The sequence below is a fragment of the Kogia breviceps genome, chromosome 6 (assembly GCF_026419965.1).
Source record: "Kogia breviceps isolate mKogBre1 chromosome 6, mKogBre1 haplotype 1, whole genome shotgun sequence".
NCBI lineage: Eukaryota > Metazoa > Chordata > Mammalia > Artiodactyla > Physeteridae > Kogia > Kogia breviceps.
The window spans coordinates 7,411,504-7,434,684 of record NC_081315.1 but is presented as its reverse complement, the minus strand read 5'-3'; the positions used below and the strand labels follow the sequence as shown (position 1 = coordinate 7,434,684).

Sequence of the window (23,181 nt, the reverse complement as noted above, 5' to 3'; positions counted from 1 at the left end):
TCAAACTCCAGCTCTGTTGCTTACTGAATAAACCCTGGGGCAACCTTTCTAAATATCATTTTCATCTGTGAAATAGGAATAATACCACCTAACTTCACAGGATTGTTGTGAGGATTAAGTGATACAATGCAGATAGTCAATAAATGGTATCTATCACTGTTTTAACTGTCTCTAAAAAAAACACAAAAATATTCCTTATATCTGAAATATAAGAAAAGTAAATATGAAGGCAATATCACCTAGTGATACAGGAGCAGATATTCCTCCAGAAATGTCTTAAACTGAAATTTTAATCTGTTTTTTTTCTATTATAGATGGTGCTCGATACTTACAGTTAGAAGATTATCTACTTCTACCCTATCTATAGGGTATAGTAGTTTTATCATTTTGCATACTTTGTAAATGTTCCAATGAAAACTACAAAATGCCACAAAAAAATGGATTATCTGTGGATCACGTGCTTTAGTCATTCTTTAAATAAAATTTTCATATAACCTAATATCTTTACTAATGTCAGGTTAGATGTGTCAAAACTATTAAAACATAAGTAAATGTCATTCTTCAGGCAATTGCTCAAACTTTCTCAAGGGCTTTTGTAAGTAGTTTCAATTTTAGAGAATTCTATTCCATCCATGCCAGGAAGAAGCAATTTCTTCCTACCAAACAGTAAACATAGAACCAGACTCTTTCATGCTGGGAACAAGTTTATCCTACCCTTCACCCAATGAGCAGATCATTCTTGTCAAGTACAAGTCCCTTGTTATGTACCCAAGGACCAGGGTTTTATGGATTTTAGAAAATTAATACTGCCCATAAACCTTATAACTCTTCCAGAGAGGTCTGAGGCAGCATCCTGAAATCAAATATTCTAATGTTTCTCGGCAAAACTTATAGTCACACTAAGGGGAAAAAAGCCTCCTGTCTGTTCAGTTCAAATTTACCCCAAAGGAGTTTTGACACTAACTCGGGGTTGGGGAGAGAGAAAAAAAAAAAAAAAAAAAAAACACCTTTTCGATTGCTTTACCTTAGCCCCAGTTCTGTCCTCTAGCTACGGTATCTGAAGGAGACAGCCATGTCTCTATCCCCTAACCCTCCTTTTCTTCAGATGCCCCACCTGTAGTCCAACTGGAATGAAGATGGAATTATGACCGTCCCTGCCTCAGGCCGACAGGAATTAGTATCACGAGACTTTCCCAATGGATATCTTGGATATCCATTGGATATCAGAATGTGATACACATGCAACAAAGCAGTGTTATTTTGCTTCCAAAACCACGTGGAACACCAACTCTTTCCTTTCCTCTGGGAATTACAATGTTAATAGTGAGTCTCTCAAAAACCTATGTCAGTCTTTAACAATCTCTTCCTAACAAAAAACACCAAAACTCCCAAAGACCTCCTCTGTCTCTGATTTCAGTTCCTTTCTGAACACCTATTTTTAATTCATTTATGACACATACAGTTACAGTAGAGTGAAATGCATATAGCAATTTAAATTACTAATTTCCTGCACACATTTTTTAAATTCAGAGTTCTTGGAAATGAGAACATGAGCTCTTGTTCGCCGATCTTGACATTTACCAACTAAGGGTGACTGAAATTTCCTCATAAAACTTACAACTCTAAAGGCAAGAATACAACAGGCTTCCACTTTTGAAAGCAGCTTCAACAAGATCATGTAAAGCAAAATGCAAAGCAAATAATTTAAAGATAAATCAGATTAAACAATGGTGATCGGTGCTCTTCTGAAAGAAGCTTGATGTGACAGGAACATCCTTCAGACCTCAGAAGATCGATGGGGGAAAAAAATGACAAACAAGAACTACATGGAAAGCAGAAGTTATGGCTGAACAGAAATTTACCTTTATTTAGATTCTGATTCTTCAAAGAGCATCACTTGTTAAATTTGGTTTAAGCCATGCTTAAATAAAATGCATACAAAATATGATTATTTATGGCTCTTTTGACTGGAAAGCAGAACATTCTGTGTTCTGTTTCACCATATTTGCTAATTTTATTCTGATGCAAAACCTTCTAAATGCAAATCATTTTGAAAGTGAATAAAATAATTTCCAAGTGATCTACCCTGCCCTTTTTATATATGAATTCTGTGATGCCGCCTTCTTTTCGCTATGTGTTCCTTTGTTGCCATCTGGCTTACGTGCAGGTCGCGAGCTATAACCCATGGCAGTCAGTTTCAGAGTCCTCACCCCAGTGGGCATCTCGTTTCTCTGCCACAAGTTTGATGAACTGAGAGTGACTAGCATAAAGCTTGAGTTTATCACTGATGTCCACCCATTTCACTTTTCCAGCATCATCTCCAGCTTCTAAGGTAAGGTTATCCATTATCTCACCTGGTTACCAAAGAAAAAACATCATCAAGAAAAAGTAATTTATTCATTTCATTTTCAGCATAATTCTGTATCTTCAAGTATTGTTACTATAATAATCTTAAATCATCATTATATTAAGTGGCCAAGTGAATTAAAAACTAGAATATTCCAAATTTCCCAAATGCCCAAATTTTAACTAAGTTCCTAAATTTTAAGTGACGGTACCAGTAAGAAAGCTTTTCTCTTTAAAAAGTAAAAATATTACCCTTAAAAAAAAAAAAAAAAGAGTTCACATTAAATAAACATGAACACTCACATCAAAATTCCAGAAGGATTACAGATTTAAATGTTAAAAAAATGAAAGAAAACAATTACTGATGACTCACTTTAGATTCTTAAGGTAAGTGGACTCTTCCAAGTATAACACCAAACCAGAAACCATAAAATAAAATATTTAGTGGGGGTGGGTGGGGTGGGATGAACTGGGAGATTGGGATTGACATGTATACACTAATATGGATAAAATAGATAACTAATAAGAACCTGCTGTATAAAAAAAATAAATAAAATAAAATTCAAAATAATATTTAGAGTTATATTTATAAATACATATAAATATATTTATTAAAATATTTATGATTATGAAAAATTAAAAATAAATGCTTTCAATCACTGTTGGCAATCTAAACGGTACATTTCTGTAGGACAATTCGGCAATGTTTATCGAGCTTTTAAAAAGCAGGTGCTCTTTGATGCGCATTCATTCAAAAAACATCAGGTGCCTCTTACACACCAGACTCTGTACTAGGCACTGGGGATACAATAAACAACCCAGCGATTCCACTTCAAAGGATTTATCCCAAGGAAATAAAAAGACAAGGCTACTGAAGTATTCAAGGCAACATTATTTATAACCAAAAAGAGAAAAAGGGACATAACCGAACTTTCCATCTAGAGGGCACAGATTATTAAATAAATGATAAGACAGCTACACAATGCACTCCCATTGAAAGTGAAGCCATTCTATAAATACTGATATGGAAATATGTCCATAATATATTTTTAAGTGAAAATTCAAGTAACAAAACAGAATGTACAGTGTAAGCCCATTTTTATTTTAAAAGCAGCTATATAAAATCTGGAAAAAGATAAATCAAAATGCTAACAGTGGTATCTTTGGGAAATGAAATAACTGGTGCTTTAAAATTTTTTTCCGCTTTATGTCACCTATTTTCTAAATAACTCATTATAAACACTATATCCTTTATCTTTACAATGATTACCTTTAAATTAATAAAATAATAAAGCTGCTTCTTAAAAGAATCAGTTGAATATTTCAGCATAACAGCTTTCTAAATCCCAGTGCTAAAATGACAGCTCTCTGTGTATCTCACAGCAACTACAACATCCAATATTCAATGGAGAACCAGAATTAAGAAGTAAACCTGAATCTAAAAGTTAAATTAAAATATCTGATTATCTTAATAACAATGTCCTCTAACATGCTCTTTATCAGATCTAATAATGTCTGAAAAGCATCCTCCCCTTCTGGTCACTTAATAAATTATACAAAACAGAATTCTAAAAAGTTTAAAGTTTATAGTCTGACATGTGAAGAGCTTGGAAGTCATCACTCCTATCTTCACACACAAAAAAAATCTGAACAAACTGAAAATCAACAACTCTTTTTGGATCCATCAGAGAATTGAGGTCACAGAGCACAATGCCACCCTGAAAACTGGAGAGACAGGCAAATACAGAGAATCACAACTTACAGGAACAGAATCCCACCTCTGGAGCTAGCAAGTGGTAGAAACACTTAAAAGGTAACTGACAGGCCTGGGCTTCCCTGGTGGCGCAGTGGTTGAGAGTCCGCCTGCCGATGCAGGGGACGCGGGTTCGTGTCCCGGTCCGGGAGGATCCCACGTGCCGCGGAGCGGCTGGGCCCGTGAGCCGTGGCCGCTGGGCCTGCGCGTCCGGAGCCTGTGCTCCGCAACGGGAGAGGCCACAGCGGTGAGAGGCCCGCGTACCAAAAAAAAAAAAATTCTTGGGCTTCCCTCATGGCGCAGTGGTTGAGAATCCGCCTGCCAATGCAGGGGACACGGGTTCGTGCCCCGGTCCGGGAAGATCATCCCACGTGCCGCAGAGCGGCGGGGACCGTGGGCCACGGCCGCTGAGCCTGCGCGTCCGGAGCCTGTGCCCCGCAACGGGAGAGGCCACAACAGTGAGAGGCCCGCGTACTGGGGGAAAAAAAAAAAAAAAAAAAAAAAAAAAAGGTAACTAATTTTTGGAAACTAATCTGTGAACTGGAGGCACAGTCTTGGGGTGGGAGGGTCACATTTTCATGAGTTTTTACCTCCAGGAACGCCACCAGGTTCTCAGGGTAAAGACAAGAAAAATCCCCACTTGCTTGCAGCAGGGAGAGGGGAAAAGTAACCATTCTGAAACAAGACAGAGCATTCTGCCCTTAAGGAAAACTATTTCACCAGTCCTGACCAACCTGGGGGAAGGGAAATACCCAACTCTAGCCTTCCTATGTCGCCTAAGTAGTGTTGAGGGTGGAAGGAAGAAGCTGAGAAGCCGCAGTGAAGGTCACAGCCCAGGGGCCCAGGCTCACTGAAAAACTAAGACCTAATCATTGGGGTCTCCTATGATTCTCCTCCAAAACCTCACAACCCCCCTCCAAATCCCACAGCAATAGGGATTCCATAAAATAACAGGGAGTGTAACTAAAGAATTGCGTGGCTCAGACCTTATTTAAGTAGTCTCTAGAGAAACCCAAAGACAACAGAAGAGACAAAAACAAAAACACCCCTACAATTACAGCAAATAGTAAGTACAACAGCCTAACTCCTAGTCAACTAAACATAAGACCTCACACTAAAGATCTATTTACCTCAAGTCTCTTTTACTGGATACATCATGTTCACCTTTCAAAAAAACTAGAAGGCATGCTACAAGGCAAAAATCACAGTCTGAAGAGACAAAACATCAGAATCAGACTTAGATATAGCAGAGATTTGTAACCATCAGACCACAAATTTTTTTTTAAGTTCAGAGAGAAAACAGTGATTTGAACAATTCAAAACACTATAAAATCAACCTTTAGAGGGTCAGTCATTGTTTTTTAACTCCAAAAATAAATAGCTAACAAATTTATCAGTACTTAAGTTGTAGAGACCTGCTTGTAAATTATATTTGCATACTTCTCCTTCTGAAATATTTCTTGTACGTTCTCAATACCAGGATGAATTATCCTAATACTTTGGTTAGAGTTGTTGTTTGGAAGTAATGAAATTGGTGCTGGGAGTTTTCCGAAGTTCAACAAGAATGTAAAAGTGACAGATGTAAAAGTTCCAGCCCATTTTGTAAGGAAAAAACTGAGTCCAAGAGAACATGTGATTTGCACAAGGTTACGCTGAGACAGGAAGGGGGCAGGGCAAAACCTTTAAAGAATGGCAAAGCCACTGCAGACAGTACATAAACTGGTTAGAACCAACCAGGTCCAAGATGGCGGATGATTCCACTTCCACTAGACCTTGACCCTCAGCATACGCTCACTGTAATACATCAGCACGCTAAATGACACACCCTCAGGTGCCGTAACGGTTCCGAGGCCGACAATAAAAGGAAAAGAGTGCCTGTTGACCCAATTCCTGGAAATCCCCACCCTTTCCCCAAAATAGCTGGAATAATTCCCCCACTCATTAGCCTATGAAATTACCCAGCCCATAAAAACTAAAATGTCCCACATTTTGAGGCCTCTTGCCTTCTGAGATGGCCCACACTCTGTCTATGGAGTGTGTATCTCCCTGAATAAATCGGCTTGCACCTGGCTTGCTCTTGTATTCCTTCCCGCAGGAAGCCAGGGACCCTCACTTGGGAGCCCGTCCCAGGGACTCGCCTGAGGCCTGGGATATGATCACCCACTCGGGCCCTATTTTTCCTGCAACAATACAACTTAGAAAGGAGCCATGAGTGGAACATTCAGTTCTCTGACATGGTACCCTCATTTCATTATGCTACAGACGAAAACAAAATATTTAAAATGTCATCCAATTCAGCAATAAAATGTTTCAAAAGAAGCCAGCCATTCAATATATGTTAAAATCATAATTAATTTTTAAGATAGCAGATTCCCACCCACCCTCTAAAATTTTTAAATACATTGACCAGAAAAATACATTCATTTACAATTTTTTCAGTACTTGGAATTTTTTTGGTATTTCTTGTATTTTAATAATGTATGCTCTTATAAAATTATTTCAAACACTAAGACAGATATAAATCCCAGTTCCTTTACCACAGCCACACTTCCTACCCAAATCTCCAGTTGCTTTTGTTTTTATTTTACACAAATGCAGTCATATAAACAACTTTAAGGCACACAATTTTAGTCTATAAATTTAACCTTAATTTTATATGCTACCAATGGATTAAAGGATATTAGTTACTGGTAACACTTTTAAAGCTTTCTTCTATATATTCTTTTAATATAAACAATCTGCTTTCATACAAATATAATCCTATCTGACTTAGAATGCTAAAATAGTCCAGATTTAACTGTGCCCCAGCAGTCAGCTTCACTTAAATTGGATCCTCTAATTCAGTTAGCTTAATAAACATAAGTAAAATTACCTGTTTCATCATGGTAATTCACAGCTTCTGTCTCCATCCATGCATTGTCCGTGTTTCGAGGATCATCAACATAACCTTTATATATCTATTTTTAAAAGGAGACAGACGGAAAAAAAAGTGTAGGGTGAACAGGAATGGGTAGAGAAGAGCATGCTACCTCCATTAGAATCAGAAATATCCTGTTGCAAACAATGCACATTTAATTAACATGAGTGAACTGCACACTTAAAAATGGTTAAGATGGCAAATTATATGTTATGTGCTTTTTATCACAAAAAAAAAGAAATGTAAATATTACAGGACCTTTAATGTAGCATTCCATATGCTTGTTTTACATTTCCCAGGGAGGGAATTCCCTGATGGTCCAGTGGTTAGGACTCAATGCTTTCACTGCCAGAGCTCAGGTTCAATCCCTGGTCGGGGAACTAAGATCCCACAAGCCACACAGCTCGGCCAAAAATAAGTCGATGTGAAAATGAAATTAAGAAAACAGGGACTTCCCTGGTGGCGCAGTGGTTAAGACTCCACACTTCCAATGCAGGGGGCCCGGGTTCAATCCCTGGTCAGGGAACTAGATCCCACATGCATGCTGCAACTAAGAGTTCACATGCCACAACTAAGGAGCCTGTGAGCCACAACTAAGACCCAGCGCAAACAAATAAATAAATATTTTTTTAAAAAAAGAAATTAAGAATTCCATTTACAATAGCATCAAAAGAATAAAATATTTTTAAATAAATAAATAAATTTCCCAGGGAACAATATTCTCAAGAACATTTTGAGGCAGCTTTAAAATTCATAAAACCCTCAACACCTCAGACTCTAATTTCAGAATTTGAGAATAGTCATATTTGGGCCATATGATTTTTTTTAAGACCCTATAAGTATTTTTCTGTTTTAATAACTTCTGTGATTATAGTTTTAGACATAAAAAGATAGATTCTTCTAGTTAGAAATCTATAAATAAGGTTAGTAAAGACTAATATTTAAGCTATTAATACATGAAAAGATTTGGATCTAGCCATCTAACACAAATGTGACCTGAAACCCAAACAGCATATTGATAGATAAATAATTAAGAAATCCTAATTCTAGAAAGAAAACAAAGCAATTCAAAGAAAAACCAATAAAAAAGAAAAGAAAATCTACCCTTTTCCTTATTAGTGCACATATACCTTATAAAGTGATTTTTTTAAATCACAAAGGGTATGTAGACAAAACAGCCATGAGACTTAAATGGTTATGAACAAGAAAAACTCTGAATAACATAATTTAAAATGTAAATGTCCTTTCAAAAAAGCTGAATTCATGCAATTTTTTTTAAAAGAAGATATTGGGGGTAGGAGTTTATTAATTTTATTTATCATTTATTTTTGCTGTGTTGGGTCTTCGTTTCTGTGCGAGGGCTTTCTCTAGTTGCGGCAAGTGGGGACCACTCTTCATCGCGGTACGCGGGCCTCTCTCTATCGCGGCCTCTCTTGTTGCGGAGCACAGGCCCCGGACGCGCAGGCTCAGTAGTTGTGGCTCACGGGCCTAGTTACTCCATGGCATGTGGGATCCTCCCAGACCAGGGCTCGAACCCATGTCCCCTGCATCGGCAGGCGGATTTTCAACCACTGCGCCACCAGGGAAGCCCCCATGCAAATTTTTTTTAAAAGAAAAGATTTTCTGTTAGATGGGTGAACTCAGTGTCACATTAGCTCACACCTAAAGAAAAATTAAGAGGAAAAAAAAATTAAGAGGGGAAAAAATGTATTATAGTAAATGATGTAACTGGCCTAAAGTTGGACTATAAAAATTTAAGTAGAAATCTATTTACAGTGAAGAGCTATAATTTAATTTGCTTTTATGAACGTGTATTTCAAATATACAAGTATTTCACTTTATTCAGAAAATGATCTACCAAATTTCCAGGTGAACTTTAAGTAATTTTCATTAATCCCCAGGACTAAATCCTTCCTGGAAATCTTCATGTCTTACCACTAGATGTTCCTGGCTGAAGAGCTTGTGCAATTTTTCCTCTAATTCTCTCTTTTCAGCACCAGATTTCTGTAAGGAGTTGAGAGCTTCCTCACCAAATTCTCTTTTCAGTGTGGCACTAATCTTCTCTCCTGGATCCACCATCCCCTAAGAGTCACATTTTTGTTTAAAAAAAGTAATAAGCTTTAATTCAATCAATAGATATTTACTGTGATGCAGTGGACATATATTGCCCTATCTGCCCATAATCTTCTGTGATATGCTCTTCTCTAAATCATTTGTTTCTAGGAGAAGCAGCTTAGCAGCGTATCCCATACTCAACCATAGTAATGAGTACAAGGTTAGCCTACGGTCAACTTAGCCAGTCAGATTCCTTTCCTGGTATCTTCCAAACTCAAGCTATGGAAGGAAGGGTTGGAGGCAAGAAAGAATACAGCAAATTAATACTTTCCCCATTGGTTATTCCATTCCAGCCAAACTGACCTCCTCAATATTCCTACGATGTGCCAGACATATCCCAACCTTAAGGCCTTTGCACCTGCTATGACTTCTGCCCAAGATGCTTTCCCCAGATATCCACATGGTTCACTCGTTCACCTCCTTCAGATCTTCACTCAAAGGTCACCTTCTCAGGAGACCTTCTCTAACCACCCTATCGAAAATTGCAAACTCTCAAACACTTCCTAATCCCCTTCCTTGCTTTAGTTTTTTTCTTAATATTGATATTTATCACCTTCTAACATTACAGTAACTTGTTTATGTTATATTATCTGTCTCCCTCACTGGAGTGTGAGCACCAAGAAGACAGGATGTTTGTTTATGCCGCTCTGCTGTGTCCTCAATGTCTAAAATATTAGCTGACAAAGGGCAGATGCTCAAAATATACTGCGTAGATCAACAACCCTCAAAAGTATATTAACGACAACAGTTCCCTGACTGATCAGAATTTCAAGTTGACAATAAAAACATAAGATCCTGTGATGATATCATTGTACTTTGCATTCAGCACTGAGTGAAGTTTGACTATTTGGCTCTTATAATTAGGCTAAGCTTTTGTCACAGTCAGCTACAACCTTCATTTTCATTCCATTTTACCCTACAAAGAAAAAAAAGCCATTCCTGCAGATAGCAGAATGTGTATATAAAGAGGCATCCTCTCATCAAACTATCTCCATTTCATAATACGGCATCAACTATAAAACCCACTACTGAACACATACACATGTTAAAAGCCCCTTGCAATACACTACCGACATGAACCCGACAGAAGCATACTCTTCCTGATGATATTATGAAAACTAAAAAGCTACAAGGAACAGTAATAGTGTTATCTTTTTAAAAATACTAAAAATCTTACCTTGGGCTTGGAGCAGGTGATGAGTTCTGAGATGAAACCCAACATTAGTGAGTATCTACTATACCAGGTGCTTTATATGCTATCTCTAATAATCCTGTGAAATATATATGATTATTTTTAAAACAAAGGTCTGAACTCCATATCACTCAGCTCAAAGTGGAAAGGTCAAAACACAAGCCCAGGTCTAACTCCAAAGTCCATGTTCTTTCCCAAGGGTTTTAGAATTAGACTCAGATTCTAACAGCTTTGTTGTATTATCCTACATTTATCATTGACAATGATACTTCATTGCAAAAGAATTACTGGGGAGGAATGGAGAATAAATGAAGTGGAAGAGATCCATACACAATAACCTTGTAGTAAATAAAGCAACTAAAAAGAACTTAAAACACTGATTTGACTTAATTTTAATGCTTACCCCTGGGATTGCCCATTCTCCACAGTCTTTCCTTTTTATTGCAACAAACTGTAAGATGTTTCTCCCAGAAATGGGATGGGTAATTTTATTTCCACTTCTGTCCCTTTTCCACCTATAACAGTAATGTAAGGTCATAACTGATTCAGAACAAAGACCAAGGTTCTATTTCAAGCTTAAGACAAAGCTATAAAGATATATTTTTCTTTATAACAGAGCATATATAAATTCACCTCAAATCAGCTAGTTTTGTAAAGAAATATTGTTTTGTATTAAACATATTCTTTATTTAGCACTGTTACAAACCAAGACAAATATCTACTTTCCATAAAGGATATTATAGTCTCCATAATAAAAATTCAAGATATAAATAGTTTTTACTACTTAAAGTAAAATTTATCAAAAAAATTAAAAGCAGAACAGAATTTAAAAGAAGGGTCATAAAAGTTTTTTTTTTTTTTTTAATTATTAGTGGTATACTTTATTTATTTTTTGGCTGTGTTGGGTCTTCGTTTCTGTGCGAGGACTTTCTCTAGTTGTGGCAAGCGGGGGCCACTCTTCATTGCAGTGCGCGGGCCTCTCACTATAGCGGCCTCTCTTGTTGCGGACCACAGGCTCCAGACACGCAGGCTCGGTAGTTGTGGCTCACGGTCCTAGTTGCTCCGTGGCATGTGGGATCTTCCCAGACCAGGGCTCGAACCCGTGTCCCCTGCATTGGCAGGCAGATTCTCAAGCACTGCGCCACCAGGAAAGCCCAAAGTTTTTTTTTTCTTAATCCCAGGATCCTTTTTAAGAATTTTAAGTACTGAAAAAGATCTGTAATATTTGCTTTTAACAGTTCGGCCTATGTTTTCAGAAAAGCAGATTATATGATACATGTTCAGCTGGTCTCAAAAAAAGTGCTTCTCAATCTTTATCCCCGCTTTTGATAAAAGAAGTCTCACACTATCCTTTAATTTAATTTTATATTTCAAACTGAATTGCATTTTTTAAAACATTGAGGCAACGTTAATTTCAGAATGTGCTTTTTCTAACCACAGCCTCCTTCACAAAGATGTTGATAAATCTCCCCTTCTCCTTCCCTACACCCACCACATCTACCTCCTCCTGCCGAATTTTAAGAATAGTTTTAATAGTCCCTTAGGCAAAGATAAGGATTTTGAACTTCCAGTGCTAAGCCAAAAAAGAAAGCCTATGATCTAATCATCACTCCGCATGAGACTTAATAAAATATACTAGTTTAGAGGACCTAAATAGACATTTCTTCAAAGAAGATATACAGATTGCCAACAAACACATGAAAGGACGTTCAACATCACTAATCATTAGAGAAATGCAAATCAAAACTACAATGAGGTATCACCTCACACTGGTCAGAATGTCCATCATCAAAAAATCTAGGGCTTCCCTGGTGGCGCAGTGGTTGAGAATCCGCCTGCCGATGCAGGAGACACGGGTTCGTGCCCTGGTCCGGGAAGATCCCACATGCCGTGGAGCAACTAAGCCCGTGAGCCATGGCCACTAGGCCTGCGCGTCCGGAGCCTGTGCTCCGCAATGGGAGAGGCCACAGCAGTGAGAGGCCCGCATACCGCAAAAAAAAAAAAAAAAAAAAAAAAAAAAAAATCTACAAACAGTAAATGCTGGAGAGGGTGTGGAGAAAAGGGAACCCTCTTGCACTGTTGGTGGGAATGTAAATTGATACAGCCACTATGGAGAACAGTATGGAGGGTCCTTAAAAAACTACAAATAGAACTACCATATGACCCAGCAATCCCACTACCGGGCATATACCCTGAGAAAACCATAATTCACAAAGAGTCATGTAGCACAATGTTCATTGCAGCTCTATTTACAATAGCCAGGACATGGAAGCAACCTGTGTCCATCAACAGATGAATGGATAAAGAAGATGTGGCACGTATATACAATGGAATATTACTTAGCCATAAAAAGAATGAAATCGAGTTATTTGTAGTGAGGTCGATGGACCTAGAGACTGTCATACAGAGTGAAGTAAGTCAGAAAGAGAAAAACAAATACCGTATGCTAACACATATGTATGGAATCTAAAAAAAAAAATGGTTCTGACAAACCTAGGGGCAGGACAGGAATAAAGACGCAGATGTAGAGAATGGACTTGAGGACACGGGGAGGGGGAAGGGTCAGTTAGCTGGGACGAAGTGAGAGAGTGGCATGGACATATATACACTACCAAATGTAAAATAGACAGCTAGTGGGAAGCAGCCGCATAGCACAGGGAGATCAGCTCGGTGCTTTGTGACCACCTAGAGGGGTGGGGTAGGGAGGGTGGGAGGGAGAGGCAAGAGGGAGGGGATATGGGGATATATGTATATGTATAGCTGACTCACTTTGTTGTACAGCGGAAACTAACACACCATTGTAAAGCAATGATACTCCAATAAAGATGTTAAAAAAATTTTTAAAATATAGTAGTTTAGGTATGAGTGCCCAAATTTCTTTGTATTGTGGCTGAATACCATATCTAACCCATAATTCCCCCCCCCGAAGAGTTCACAGTCTAGCAGTGGAGCTTGACATGTATGAGAATAAACTACAAGAGAGACAGCTTGATGAGTACAGTAAATAGAAATGAAAGAATAATTGGTATAAGAAGACAACGTCTGTTTTAAGGATGACAGAGAGAGGAAACACAGTTATGAAATAAAATAATGTATTCAAGAAACGGCAAGTATATGCGGCAACATAAGCATCAGTGAGGGAAAGATAGACGGTGAGGCTGGAGAAGTATGCAGAGAATTCATCAGATTCGTCTGCTTAGAGAGCCAGAGAACATTTTTTAAGCAGGGAAAAAGCCATTAGCAATTTGTATTTTAGAAAGCTCACTCACGTCGACAGAAGTTTGTGAGTTGGTTTGGAGGGAAGCGAGACTGGAGGCAAGCAAACCAGCCGGACGACCGTTACCGTGGTCCGGGTACAAGACAGTGAGGACAGGACGGAAGGCAGAGGCAGTGAACGTGGAGAAAAGACAGACTTCACCTTTACTCTTTTCTTCTTTAGCCTTTACTTTTTAAAAGTCATTTATGCAGCACTTATTATGGACCTGATACTGTTGTGCTTTAATGTATTTGCCCACTGAAGCCTCAAAACCAGCCTGTAAAGTAGCTGTATTATTGTTTCTATTTTACAGATGTGGAAAATGAGGCGCAGAGAAGTAGATAACTTGCCTGAGGTTGCAGGGGAAAAAAGTTGTGTAAACCAAGATTTGAACCCAGGCAATCTGGTTCCAGAATCTGCACTCTTAATCACTATATTATTTTACTTAAATTAAACAAACAGAATTTACGCTAATTAGGTAAGAGGAGGGATAAGGGGGCAAATGATGGTTCTGTCCGCTCACAAACGTTTACTAGCACCTAATAACACCTCACATGCAAGGAGCTGGGAAAACAAAGACTAACACAGAGCCTACGCTGCTCAGCCAGCCAGCCAGCTGGCCAGTCACGGCCCGGCCACTGGGAAGAGAAGCTGAATAGAGAGAGGTGCTGCCGGGCAAAAAGGCAGGACCACACAGGTGATGAAAAGCTTGCGTATCACATCTACATTCTCAGGTTTTATCCTCAATGGACTCATTGAAGGACTTTTTAAACAGAGTAGTTTCTTGTTATGTTTTTGTGAGTATCAAATACACTGTCACTAAATTTAAAAAAAACTTCTTGATACAACAGAAATAATATATCATTTCAACTAGTGAACCTCATTAACATTTATTAAATGCTAATGATATTCCTATGTACGACTGACATTCCCTCCCTACTTCTGAAGGTCCACACCTTCCTGTTTCTAACCAAACAGGAAAGAAAATCATACCGCCATTAACTTTTGACCCGAGTTTATTCACAATAATATATTAACACTTCCCCTCTCATTTCGACTTTAAAAGATATACAGGAACTTCTGATAACTTCCCATTATATGTGGGAAATCTCTGGGAGAGGTATCTGGGAATCTAAAAATTTAACACTTTCCCCGGGGATTCTGAACAAGAAAGTTTGTGAAATTTTGCACAATTCAATGCTATTTTGCATCGTGAAGTACTTGGAAGAAAAGGGGATAGAATCTTTGCTTTAAAAGTGCCTGTGTGGGGCTTCCCTGGTGGCGCAGCGGTTGAGAGTCCGCCTGCCGATGCAGGGGACACGGGTTCGTGCCCCGGTCCGGGAAGATCCCACGTGCCGCGGAGCGGCTGGGCCCGTGAGCCGTGGCCGCTGCGCCTGCGCGTCCGGAGCCTGTGCTCCGCAACCGGAGAGGCCACAACGGTGAGAGGCCCACGTACCGCAAAATAAATAAATAAAAGTGCCTGTGTGATTCTTATGATCACTCATTAGTGAAATACTGGCATAAAAGAGAAAGCACAATATTTAGAGCCAAATACCCCCGTTTCAAATTTCAGATCTAAATGATTTAGGCAAGTCACTTAACCTCAGTAAGTCTCCACTCTCAGAACTATAAAATAGGTATGTTAATACCTACCTTGAGGAGTTCCTGTGAGAAACAAATGTAAAAACTAATAATAGCACCTAGCAGAGTGCCTGGAGTAAAGCAATATTTTTAACAGTTCATTTAACCTTGTTGATTCTTTCCTCAACATCCTTCATTCTTCTCTCCCTTCCATTTCTACTGGAGGGACTCATCAGTTAATAATATATGTATTACTGAGATAGCAAAGAAATCAACTTAAGATTACTGTTGAAAGCTCGTTTCTGCCATTTGTGGGCTCTTTTATAGCCTTGGACCATCTCTAAGCCTTCAGCTTTCTCATCTGTATAACAATAAAGTTCAAAAAGTCTACCATTTCAAAACGATTTGACACACAATCACCATGTTTACTGTCGGTTGCCGTTTGGTTCACCACAGATAAAGATAAGCTAATTAGAGACGAACTTAACTTTCAAGACCCTGGCTCCCCTTTTCTGCTTCTTGCCCCGTTGCTAGCATTCTTGCTTCAAATATGTCACACCTTCCTGTCTTTAGACAGCTTCACCAAAATCAAAACAAACTGATACTACCATTAATATTTACTTATATTAACTACATTCATTTACGAGAATATATTAACTCTTCTCATCTCACTTAAACCATAAAGTTTCTGAAGGAATTCTAGACGGACAGAAGTAGGTCAGTACATAGGTAGATAGGCAGGCAGGTAGGTGGGTAGATGGATGAATGAATAGATGGAAAATAAAACTGCAGTTGGGTGTGGGGTAAAGATACCTTTTGTTAGAGGAAATTGGACGGGCAAGTACGAGAATAAGATGGGGAGAGAATTGGTGCCTCCCCCAGAAACTTGAAAATAAGCTTCCTTAAACTGTGAAATCATTATTATATCCCAGATCACAGAGAACAAAGTCTCCTGTAAGAAAGGAAAGCCCTCAAAATATCAAAACTAAAAAAGCAAGAATACTGGGGGTATCTGCATTATTTAAAGAAGGAAAATGACAATCATGTGAGGAGAGAAGTTGTCAGTGAAGAAATCCTAAAAATAAAAAATAAATAGAAGAATGACAGAGATGATGGAACATTCCACATGTGTTGGGAAAAGGACCCCAGTGGAGATGGCTAAGTCCATCTAAACACTCCATTCCGCTCCCTCCTTTACTGTGATCCACGCTGACCAAGAAACCCTCTGACTATGATTTGTCTTACCAGATAGATCTGCCTCAGGAAGAGAATGCCTTCCCCCTGTTCTGGAACCCTCAATGGCTCCATTTCATACCCCTTAACTTTGGCATTTTATATTCTCCACAATAGAATGGCATAAAAGTAAATTTCAAGTCTAAGTTATCATCCACTATTCTCTTACAAGAATCTTCTGTTTCAACCAAACTGGTCTTTTCACTGTCCCTCAATACGCAAAGAGGTATTACTAAAAGCCTTGTTCCTAGCCGTCCTCGCGCCCCCCTATCTAAGCTTCTAGTTCAGCTCCAGTCTACCTCTTCATAATACCTTTCTTGGGTGCTCTGGTTTACCGTCATTATGTCCCACACATCTGATTCTCTACTTTTCTGACGCATCCTGCGTCACCCATACTGCTTGGACATGTTTCCCTATCTAATATTTTCTGTCTTGCAAATGAGAACATAGCTCCTCAATGAGAGGAAGCAGAAACTTAGGACTGTTATACCTTTTCATATGCACCAAAGCACTTACTCAATTCTGAGAACAAACAGATGCTCAATAAATGTGTGGTGAACTAACTTTGTTTAAATAATGCCTAACCAGTCAGCCCTCGACACAAGGGTTTGAAAAAATTTTTTTAAAAACACCAAAAATTAAAAAAATTTAAAATAAATAAATAAATAAATAAATAAATAAATAATGCCTAACCTACTCACACAACATAAAACTACAGCTTTACACTTAAATCACATCACTATAGTTTTACATAAAGTCCCTTTAAAATATAGATTTCACGTGTGTGCATATGAATGTATCTATATGTGGTGTGCGCGCACACACATATGTATACACGTATATGCAGTCAGCTCTCTGTGCACTCATGTGGAACCCATGGATAAGAAGGGCCGGCTGTACTACCCCATTTTATGTAAGGGACTTAAGCATCCGCAGATTTTGGTATCTACTTGAGGCACAGGGGGTGGTCCCGGAACCAATCCCCCAGGATACCAACGGATGACTCTATACAAAAACACATACGTATACATACATACATCCGTGTGTGTGCGTGTGTGTGTATAATGGACATGTAAAAACATGGTTACAGTCTGTAACCATGTTTATCCAATTTATCCAATTGCTCTTTGCTACTGAAATGTGTTTTTAGTTCTTACCTGGTTATGATGGGATCTGCAGCATGATTGGGGCCCCATCGCCCCAAAAGCCCCCGGCCAACCAGTCCTGTCCGTCCTGCAGGATTTCTGGAAAAAGAAAACCATAAAATCAATTGAATGTGCTCATCTTTTTTAACACAACATGAATTGGCCCCAAACAAGGTAGTAACAGAAATAAGAAGGAAATAATATCTCTACACAAATCCAGGAGCACTATTACATATCTGACACTCAAAGTAGATTTCCTTATAGTGTTATTTAACTTTTCTTTCATGCTTGTCTTAAGCTTTGGGCTTGATCCAGGAGGATCCACTGTTGTTCTACAATATAAGAATTTGTTTCAGTTTTCACCTATACTTCAAAATTCAAACTCGACCCTTACTGGACTCAAATCTAGAAGAATGAAATGCTCCACACCTAATCATCGTCTATCTCTGTGACAGCAATGCTTTATCACTGAGGATACCCACACTTCACTTTCTCAACATCCTCTTTTCCTACTCCACTCTCCTACAACCTGGCTCACTCAAATAGTTCTGGTTTCATTTTAAAGACCATATTTTCACAGTGGGTTCTAGATTTTTATTATCAGTAATAGATATTTTGTAGCATATAATGAGGTAGAAGTATTTAATATATCAAGATTTCAAATACACCAAATTCAATTTTTTAAAACAATTTTATAAAAATGCCAACTACTATTTAACCTAATGCCACACCCAATGTTAAAAAGTCTGTCAGATAAACATAGCAACACTCATGCCTGAGTAATTTTCTTCCAGTTTCTTCCAATATTCCTTAACTGTTCAACTTTCATTATGTAAAATGAAATGCCCTAACCTGCAGTCCTACCTACTTAATATCTTTGATCCTCCCAGTATGTGAAAGTAAATAAACCACCTGTCAAATTGTCCTCTCCAGCCATCTCTTTGTATTCTGGTCTTCCCTGTGACTTTTATTAAAGTTGAGTGAATCTTTATATTGTTTTATACTAGACTCAGAAATATTTCAGCAAGACTTGCAAATAAAAACAGAAAGACAAGACACCCGGCCAGGCGACGATAATTCTACTTTTCAAATTCAGGAGGAGGGGCAGGGTGGCCAGCAGCTATGTTTTATTCCATGTAACCAGACACCCCTGTATACAAATGATCAAAGCCAATATTAAGAGAGAGAATGTTAGTTTTGTTGGGTTTTTTTTAGAAGATGCTGTTGGGGCTAGGAGTTTATTTATTTATTTATTTATTTATGGCTGTGTTGGGTCTTTGTTTCTGTGCGAGGACTTTCTCAAGTTGTGGCAAGCGGGGACCACTCTTCATCGCGGTGCACGGGCCTCTCACTGTCGCGGCCTCTCTTGTTGCGGAGCACAGGCTCCAGACACGCAGGCTCAGTAGTTGTGGCGCACTGGCCTAGTTACTCCGCGGCATGTGGGATCCTCCCAGACCAGGGCTTGAACCCGTCCCCTGCATTAGCAGGCAGGTTCTCAACCACTGTGCCACCAGGGAAGCCCGAGAATGTTAGTTTTTATAGATGACCAAGTCTGTTACTTATAAATTAGAAGCTGTAGAAAAGACACATAGATTATCCTATAGCCTGAGCAGCAGAGAAACTTGTTTGCAGAAAAAGAAAACTAAAGGCAACATATAAAGAAAAGCAGACATAAAGCAGAGAGACAGTTCTAATGGATTTCCAACTCACCCCTTCCTAAAGTTAGCTGCATTTCTGCTCTGGGCTTGAGATGATCCTACCCTGTGGTAAAGTTCACTTTTTCACTCAGGCAAGCTAGAGTTGGTTTCCATTAGTCAGAGAGTCTTGACTAAAACAATAGGCTACCTTGCCTTTGCTGACTATCCTTTTATATATGTACATAGATAAGAATCTGAGGAATAAGTCAAATGCAAGGAGAGTTTGACTTGAAAAGGCTTAATAACATAGAAAGGCGAATAAGTAATGAACAAAGAAAGAATTTAGCAAAACTGAAAGACCAGGCTGGGGTGAGAGGAACTCTACTATCTCCAAGTCTTAGAAGAACTAAAAATATTTTTAGTTTTTGCAACATTTTTACGAGATAATAAGCATGATTACCAAATCTGTGATCCTTCTTTTGTTTTATATGAGGCATGCTAATTTTTACATTTCTTCCTAATTTGTATAATGTCTTCTTAAGGAAAATGGAAAATTTTGGAGTTGTGTAGAAAAATCATTTTTAGAAGTACAAAAAGACAGACTTCCCTGGAGGTCCAGTGGTTAAGACTCTGTGCTTCCACTGCAGGGGCACAGGTTCGATCCCTGGTCAGGGAACTAACATCCCACATTCCACTCACATACTGTGCAGCACGGCCAAAAAAAAATTTTAAACTAAAAGAAGTAAAGTACAAAAAGATACTTGATGCTAAATTGTTGGGTTATTTTTATTTTTACTCATATATTTGGACAAATTCTTACTTTAAGGTATTATCTTATTTTATAAATAACTACTGAAATACAGTTTTTAATCCTTTCCTTCTCTGTTAGTTTATTCAATTACAGTTGACCCTTGATCAGCGCTCCCGTATAAACTTATAGTCGGCCCTCTGTATACGCGGTTCCCCTGTATCAGTGGTTCCACATCCAGGGATTCAACCAAACTCAGATGGTGTAATTCTGTAATAGTTACCATTGAAAAAAAATCCATGTATAAGCGGGTCTGTGTAGTTCAACCCCTGTTTTGTTCAAGAGTCAACTGTACTTATTTCCACTTCAAGGTCAGGTTACAAGAAGATGCATTCAAACCCTGTCTCTACCACTTACTCACCGTGTGCAAAGAACTTACATTCTCTCTCCGTATCTGTAAATGGAACTAAAAATATCCACGCACAGGGTTACTGTGGTGATTTAATTAGATCACATACATGAATTCTTTCATACAATGTCTGGCATATACAAGCACTCAATAAACATTAGTTATATTGATAAAATAAAACGTATATTTTAAGGCAGGACAAGAACATGTAAACATAAATTTTTCTGTGTCCGTCTGGGCCTCCACCCCCCTCCCTTAACGCGCAGTGTGCACCCGCACTGCACACTCACCAGACCTCCTCACAGGTGGGAGTGCCTGCCTGACCATAAAAATCCACTTTTTTCCCCTCTCTTCTGACACTAGCAATGTAACTTCTTAAAAGCATGGCATTCCTTCCCAGCTCTGAAAGATGTCATGGTGACTTGCTGCTTGCTTTGTGTGTGCCCACCTGGACCACGTATCTTCGGTGAACTTTATGTAAAGTATCGGTGTGTCATTTTAATGTACAATCCTTCATCTCGAAAATGTAGATGGCTGCACCTTCGAACAGGTGGGACAGTTCTCAGAGCTTTCTGGGAGCCTGCCTTCCGGGTTACAATCCTCAGTTGGCCTGAATAAAATTCCCTTTATTCTTCTTACCTGGATTGTTAATTGAGTTTTCGTTGACAGTGTTTTCTACCTTTTAGAGACCCATTATTGTAAGACGCCCCGTCCCCAGTACCTACCTAGGTCTTCCATTTTCAATCTCATACAGGCCGTTCTGGCTCTTTCTCTCAACATGCCCGTCCTTTTCATTAAACTTGGGCGAAAAGCTGCTTTCACTGTAACGAGAATAGCAATGCAAAATAAGAAAGAATGACCCAATACTACCAACAGCTTAATAATGCCAGTCAGTTATTTATAAAAGCAGTATCCTTGAAACTAAATTTTTAGTTACAACTTTAATTAGTTTTCATTTACAAATTCATCAACTCCTTCAAAACAGTTTCTGGAAAAAAAAAAATTTGTTTAACCAAAACACCTTGTAAGACAAGGATACGTGTTGTAACCCCTCTGGGAAGGACTAATGACAGACAAACTGGAGCTCCTCCCACAAACTACAAGAAAGTCTATGTTACTATTAGCAAAGTGGGAATTGTCCGTGGGCACAGTACGGCAATTAATGGTTCCTATAGTTCTAAAAATAAGATTCTTTCTGATATTTTCTCGTTTCTACTGTTTCAAAGTAATTTTAATTTCTTCAAATGTACACTGATTAATACTTTTATCAAAGTAAACCCACAAAACATGAATTCACCCACAAACTTCATAATAACCATGATGTGGATTAAAATAGATACAATATGCTGGAAATGTTCCAGATTTGATCTGGATATAGCTCTGGATTACAGAGTTATACAAATATAAAATCTTACTGAGCTATACCTGCATACCTAAGAAATGTATACTTTACTGCATGTATGTCATACTCAAAAAAAAAAAGGTTTTAAAGCTATGAATAAACTACTTTCCTCCCCATTATGAAATCGCTGACATAACTGCACTGACAGTGAATATTTATATAGCACTGGACAGTTCATGGGCAGTTCTGACATAAGTTTCACTTTTTTTCTTGTTTTAATTCCAATAAGCAAGAGAATAGATATAGTTGTGCTCTGTTTTGGAAATAATTTCCAACTTGAATGATCCAGACATTTTCTCAAGACTTCTAACCATTCTTCCATTGAACACACATGTAAAAATAATTAAATGGTAAAAATCATGAAATTATAAAACCAGAGTTACAATGCTCTTGGGACTCTATAGAAATTCACCATTATATGTGGAATCTAAAAAAATGGTACAAATGAACTTATTTACAAAACAGAAATAGAGTCACAGATGTAGAAAACAAACTTACGGTTACCAGGTGGGAAAGGAGGAGGGGGGGATAAATTGGGAGATTGGGATTGACATATACACACCACTATGTATAAAATAGATAACTAATAAGGACCTACTGTATAACACAGGGAACTCTACTCAATACTCTGTAATGACCTATATGGGAAAAGAATCTAAAAACGAGTGGATATATGTATATGTATAACTCATTCACTTTCCTGTACACCTGAAATTAACACATTGTAAATAACTGTACTTCAATAAAAATTTTTTAAATAAAAGAAAGGAAACTAAATAAATATTGAATACTAGTTAATGAAATACTTGTTGAAGTATATAGGGGGAGATGTACTGATACATCAAAAAAACAAGATGGAAGGAGGAGAGATAGATGGATATATAATGTGATAAAATACGTATAATAAAATGTTGATAAAAGAATCAAAGTGGTGGATTTATGAGTGTTCCCCATAAAGTTCTTCCAATATTTCTATAAGTTAGAAATGTGTCATAATAAAATTTTAGATAAATAAAGGAAGCCATCTTCTGGGGAAAAAGAAAAAAGCATGACTCTAGTTATAACTGAAGCATTAATGTTAGTAATAAAGCTTGATTTAGATAGTGATACAAATTTAACTTTTAAAACACAAATTGAATGAAAAATAAGAAGATGTATTGTCTTCCTCTGTTTACACTGTATAGTACCCCTGGCAACATCATTAATTTTAATTGTACATAATGTATATGTATAATATATGTGTAAACATGTATATCCTCTAAAATGAGGGAAATGGAACTCATTTACAGCTAATAATTTCTCCACAAGTTAGCTTCATGATTAATTAATAAACCAAGTACTATCACAAACACACCTTTGGATTAAATAAGGAAACTGTGGGTCGAATTCAAGTCACAGCAGTAAGTGACCTGGTGAAGTTTAACAACCTAATGAACTATTACTGGAT

At 38.0% G+C, this 23,181-nt stretch overlaps 1 protein-coding gene across 1 annotated transcript in view; it reads right to left on the bottom strand.

Annotated features, from left to right (window-relative positions):
• Nucleotides 1-1,840: 1,840 nt before the first annotated feature.
• NUDT9 (nudix hydrolase 9) overlaps nucleotides 1,841-23,181 on the bottom strand; it is a 36,217-nt gene continuing 14,876 nt past the window's right edge. Inside the window, exons 3-8 of the mRNA XM_059067515.2 lie at nucleotides 21,058-21,153; nucleotides 17,551-17,637; nucleotides 10,727-10,838; nucleotides 8,952-9,098; nucleotides 6,972-7,056; nucleotides 1,841-2,354 (exon numbers count right to left, since the gene is read on the bottom strand). Coding sequence (XP_058923498.1) covers nucleotides 2,176-2,354; nucleotides 6,972-7,056; nucleotides 8,952-9,098; nucleotides 10,727-10,838; nucleotides 17,551-17,637; nucleotides 21,058-21,153 — 706 coding nt within the window. The 3' untranslated portion in view covers nucleotides 1,841-2,175. The remainder of the gene's footprint in view (nucleotides 2,355-6,971; nucleotides 7,057-8,951; nucleotides 9,099-10,726; nucleotides 10,839-17,550; nucleotides 17,638-21,057; nucleotides 21,154-23,181) is intronic.